At 37.2% G+C, this 6000-nt stretch overlaps 1 protein-coding gene across 1 annotated transcript in view; it reads right to left on the bottom strand.

The window, feature by feature from the left end:
* The window catches only part of LOC145488602 (uncharacterized), a 40611-nt gene that overhangs the window by 14124 nt on the left and 20487 nt on the right, over positions 1-6000 (bottom strand). The window contains exons 24-32 of the mRNA XM_081467490.1: positions 5826-5942; positions 5307-5423; positions 4269-4385; positions 3694-3810; positions 2964-3077; positions 1676-2053; positions 1134-1250; positions 848-964; positions 383-499 (exon numbers count right to left, since the gene is read on the bottom strand). Of these exons, the coding sequence (XP_081323616.1) occupies positions 383-499; positions 848-964; positions 1134-1250; positions 1676-2053; positions 2964-3077; positions 3694-3810; positions 4269-4385; positions 5307-5423; positions 5826-5942 (1311 nt within the window). The remainder of the gene's footprint in view (positions 1-382; positions 500-847; positions 965-1133; positions 1251-1675; positions 2054-2963; positions 3078-3693; positions 3811-4268; positions 4386-5306; positions 5424-5825; positions 5943-6000) is intronic.

The following is a 6000-nucleotide window of genomic DNA, read 5'->3' as shown; positions in this document are numbered from 1 at the left end:
ACTTGTAGTAAACGGGGCCAGCGCAAGCTTGTTTGAAAGACGGTTAACGCTAACCCAGGATTAAAAGTTATCAGAAGCAGTATAAATATTTCTTGTATACAAATGCTTTTCACTGCCTTTGTTTTGTGTCTTTTGAGATTATTCAATTCAAAACAGAAGGCCAAACAATATACAGAAAACCTCAATGAAAAAGTACAAAACTCAAATCAAAATTCTCGTTTTATCTGGGCTAGTATCTAAAGCGGGCCTTGAAAACCCGGCCCTGGAGCTTCGCTTTTACGCTTGGCTAAATCTATATCTAAATCTGTATATTACTTCTCTTGATTCTGTTCAAAAGTTGGCAAATACATGTCACGAAATAACGAAAAGCACTGAGACGTACCTTGATCACAATGTTGTCCTTTGTATCCACTTGAACAATGACATTTATATCCACCAATAGTGTTAACACACGTGGCACCATTCTTACATGTAGTACTTGTTTTGCATTCATCTATATCTAAGAAATGAAGTAATAAGATATGCTATTGAAAGTCTCAAACTCATAAATATCTCAACAACTTCAAGCAAAGGAAATCGTGGTCCTAATGGTGGTTTGATTAGTGGACATTCATGTAATAAACATAAAACTTTACGATTTTCATGTCATAGCTCTAGTTTTCTCTATACTTTGTATTTCGTCAAATTTCCAAACACCTCAAAGAACATGAAAAACTACTCCGCAGACTATCAATGCTGCGTCTTCTCGGTGCTTGAAATTGCGATGAAACACATTTTTTTTTCATCCTTTTCTATTTATATTGCATAAGGATGTATCCAGAGAACTCCTAGACTCAATTATTTTTACCTTGGTCGCAATCTTGACCTTCAAAACCACTGGAACACTGACATTGATAACCACCGATGGTGTTAACGCAGGTAGCACCATTCGCACATGGTTGGGCTGTTAGGCACTCGTCCACGTCTGAAAGACAAATCAGTCAGGAAAGTTGTTATTCATACACAAAAATAGGGTTAAATGGAAGGCATGGAATTAAAACAAAATGAAGTGCTTCAACTGATAACTTCAGTGGTATGATATCTATGTACTATGTTTACTTTATTATATTATGTTTATTTCATGAGTGCATCACCTTGTTCACAGTCCTTTCCTATAAATCCTGGTTTACACAGGCATTGATATCCATTTTTCAAATCAACACATGTCGCACCATTCTTGCATGGCTTTGCCACAACGCATTCATTGACAGCTGCGGTTAGAAATACCGTTCATTAAAACAACAAAAAAGAGAAACAAAAAGTCAGACAAATAGACAGGCAGACGGTAGGACGGACGGACTGATAAACAGACTTATTGCACTATTTACAGTTGGTAAGTCTTTTGTTAACTAAATCTCTTTTTTTATTTTCTCAAGCCAGTTTATTCCACGTGATTTGCGTGCTTATTCGCGATCAATTACTTTCTAAGACTGGGAACAGTAATAATAATAATAATAATCATAGGTCGTCGTTGGACTATTATAATAATTATCTGACCATGACGTTTCGAACTCCTAAACAATTACTTTGGGAGTAGCTGCTGCTATCATTGCAACATTAAGCTATGCTCCCTAATACCCTCCGACGTAGTGCAATATTTGAAAAATAGATAGATAAATAACTAGTTTCTGCTTACCTTGGCCAGAATTTCCACAGTAACGTAAATTACAACCAGGGGTCCTTTGGAGCTCATACACAAAGAATCCCTTGCACTTTTTCACCTTTATTTTAGCATTCCACTTACAGCACCGGGAGCCAAAGTGGAAGCAAACCTTCCTTTGGACGATTTCTCCTTCCTTTACAGGATGAGCTCCTTTCAACCAGCCGGGCGAATGCGTTCCACAGTGCGACGTCGGAACACAAGTGTCTGCCATCTTGTCTCCAGAGTCACCAGAGAAACGATACCAAGCTGGTGTTGCTATTTCTCTTTCATCGCACTTATCAGTGTTACCACTGTATCCCGCAGCACGGTCCTTCTCGTCAAGAATCGTGTACGACTTACATTCGTCGATTTCTGAGGCGACATTTAAAGTAAATATATGGAAATTAGAATAAGTAAATGGAACTATCTTTTTGTATGCCATGGCTCCCCAATGTATCTAGCAGAGCTATTGAATGTACATGTAGCTTTTCCTTCACCTTTAGAAGGAAAACGTTAGGCTAGAAATCATCTCTTATTTAGTCACAGAAAATTATGTAAATTACTGCGATTTCTAAAAAACGACAAGCAGAAGTGAATTTTTTCCCTCCCAAGATGGAAGAAAGTAGCCAAAATCCGTGAACGTTTTTCAACATCGAACGGCTGCCACTGAGTTCCAACACGGTCTTCCGGCTATTTCCAAATAAGGGATGCCAGCTTTCATGTTATAACGTCACTGCGCGCATGCGATTTCCATGATTTTTTATTCTCAGAGCATTTCAGGGAAACCCATCTAAATGTTAGGATTTTTAGCCTATCAGTATCCTTTCAGCATGAACGTCTATTCTTTGGACTTCAGTAAATCTTGCTCAGGGGTAACGATGACCATTTTGATTACATACGTTAAAAGGTTCGCGAGGAAGATGTAATGCGGTTGCAGCAAGCACTCATAAAGAGAAAAAATGTCCCAAACGGGCGCTGAGCCCATTACCTCCTGTACACCGCTCCGACACTGAGCCATAAGCCAACGTAGATTTTAAATCAATTGTAAGCAACCAACACCAATCGCGCTAAAACACAATTGACTGAGTTGCTATTGATTTTGATTTATTTCTTACTTAGGAAGCGCATTTTTTTTAATCAGTACAAGAGAGCGCAAAATAACTTTCAGTTGCTGTCAATTTTATGCGTTTCTTTCTGCCTTCTTTTTAAAATTCTAAAATTGCATTTTTAAAGTTAATTGTATTTGTTTTTTATCAGCAGGTATTATCCCAATTTAACTTACTTGTTTCGCAGTGTTTGCCAGTATATCCCCGTTTGCAAACACAGCTGTAACTACCGTACTGATTCTGGCAGGTACCACCATTTAAACAAGGTCTCGTGATACATTCGTCAACATCTAATGTGAAATAGATGATTTTTGATAGTTATTAGAATAGATGAGTGAACCATGCATTAACAATAGTTGGTTTATCTAGCAATATGTGCAATTCTTTCCACATGTTTATACGTCGATATTAAATTATGGTATTTATATGCATTACTATATCTGAATCATGAAAAAGCATAATTATAATAAAACGGCTTAGACTGGTTAGCCTACCAATAGGTTTGCTACAGTGACTATGTTCATAGTTTCTTGCTTTGCTATGTTGAGAATGATGCGGAATTGATGGATGGGTGGATGGATGGAATGGAATGGAATCTTTCATTTAAATAGGACACTTTATCAAATTGAAATATACAGCAATATTAACATCTAATTTACATAAAATCCGTACAGAAAATAGTACACACAATATAAGTTCCTTATTTACTATTGATAGCTAAATGTTCTAGAACTAGTTTGGATGGATGGATGGATGGATGGATGGATGGATAGATGGATGCGTTAATGAGTGATCAAAGGAACGAACGGTGTTACATGAATAAACATAAACCTGCTTTTTCATCGATTAATCGTTAAATGCATAGTATTAAGTAGCCTACACACAAGTAGGAGGAACGTAAAGAACCTTGATCGCAAAGTATTCCTGTGAATCCCGGGATGCAAAGACACTGAAATCCACCAACGCTGTTAACACAGGCGGCGCCATTTTTACATGGCTTGGTTGTTAAACATTCATCTACATCTGAAAGGAGAAACCGAATTGTGTTGCACTGAGTTAACGACCAATTACGACAGTAGCTGCAATAATGTTTTAACCGAAATTTGTATTCAAAGATATGTACGGTTTACAGCGCTAAATAGGAGTCAAAGACGTCATTCCAAATAAGTCATGCATGATAAGTTACTACTCTGTTCTGGCATAGTAAGAAACTGGCCATGTAGACAATATAATACATAGAGCTCTTGACTACAGCTCTCCACAAAACTCAAGTTGAAATGAATCTTCTTCACTGAACTAATTGGTGGCATATGCTACAGTGTATAATAGCTCAGCATCTCATTGTTTAATTTATCGGATAATTTTTGGCAACTTTATGACGTCACGATAAAACTAAACCTGGTCTTTCATCGACCAATCGATTAATGTATAGTATTTAGTAGCCTACGATCAAAACTAGCAGAAGCGTAGTTACAAAAAACCTTGGTCGCAATGTTTTCCTGTGAATTCGGGTGGGCAGAGACATTGGTATCCACCGACAGTGTTAACACACGTGGCACCATTCTTGCATAGTTTCGCTAGTGCACACTCGTTCACATCTGAAAATAAAGATTTTTACAATCATGATAGTTATTTGTCCAACTATATCTATATCATTAGAGCGAAATTGAAAATTTTATATACCGTGATAATAAAACGGCTTAGACTGGTTAACATACCAATAGGTTTGCTATTATGAAAATGATATAATAGATGGATGTATGGATGGACGGATGGATGGATGAACGCACGGACGGACGGATGGACGGATGGACGTTTCAAATAGCTAAATTTATGTACTATTATCATAACAACCTGTTGCATCCATTGTTTTTCAAGTTGTTTTTTACAGACTGTCAAATTCATGGCTATAGTACCAGAACAGCCAATAATTATCGCGTGCATCATTGCCGGACTAATCTAAAAAAAATTCACAATTATTTACCAAGGTCCAAAGATCTGGAATTCTCTTCCTGTTACAATCACTTGATTGTCAAGTTTTCCCAATTTTAAGAAAAAACTGCAGAGTGTTTAGTAAAATAATTTCTGAACTGGCAAACCCGCACACTGTTGCACTACTTATGTAACCGTATTGTTACATACGAGGTGGCCTCAACTAAAAGCCTGATGGTTTCCAGAGGTCACCTCGCCTCACATTAAAATATTTATAAATACGGTACATTGAGTAAAAGAGGCAAATAAACAGATTGAATGAATCAATGAACGGACGGACGGATCGATGGGTCGATCGATGGATCGATCGATGGATTAATGGGTAAGTTGATGGGTCAGTGGGTAGTTGTGTTGATGGTTGGATGGATGGAAGCAAGGATGGATGGATGGATGGATTAATGGGTGAATAAGTGAACGAACGAATGAACGCAGTACATGGATAAACATAAACCTGCTCGTTCATCGATCAATCGATAAATACATAGTATTTAGTCAGCCTTCAAACAAACAAAAGGGACATAAAGAACCTTGATCGCAATGTTTTCCTATGAATCCCGGGATGCAGAGACATTGATATCCACCAACGCTGTTCACACAGGTGGCACCATTTTTACATGGCTTTGTCGTTAAACATTCATTCACATCTGAAAGGAGAAACCGACATGTTGCAGTACAAAGAATAAATTTTGACGGTAGCTGCAATAAGGTGTTAGCCGACATTTGCATTCACAGATATGGATATTTTTTTAGCGCTAAATAGGCATAAATAAATAGACATAAATATAATACCATGATAAGTTACTACTTTGTTCTGGCTAGGCTGACTATCTGTTACACATAGCTCTTGAATACAGTTCCCCACGAAACTCCATTACCTATTAGACTTTTTCTTTCAATAAGTTGGTAGTGCATGCAATACTGAGCTAAACATTTTAGTCTTTTTTTTTTTTTTGTTTTGGCTAAGTCATGATAGAAATAAATCTTTCTTTCATTGACCAATCGATGAATGTATAGTATTTAGTAGCCTACAATCAATTAGGTAAAACCTTGGTCACAATGTTTTCCTGTGAATCCGGGTGAGCAGAGGCATTGATATCCGCCAACAGTGTTAACACACGTGGCACCATTCTTGCACGGTTTAGCTGTTGCACACTCGTTTACATCTGGAAAATGAGAATTTTTTAAATGATAAAAAAGGAAAAAATGATTTAAAAAATAGTT

This window comes from Orbicella franksi, chromosome 5 (assembly GCF_964199315.1).
Source record: "Orbicella franksi chromosome 5, jaOrbFran1.1, whole genome shotgun sequence".
In the NCBI taxonomy this organism is placed as follows: domain Eukaryota; kingdom Metazoa; phylum Cnidaria; class Anthozoa; order Scleractinia; family Merulinidae; genus Orbicella; species Orbicella franksi.
Note: the sequence above shows the minus strand (reverse complement) of the source record. Positions and strands in the feature narration are given on the sequence as shown.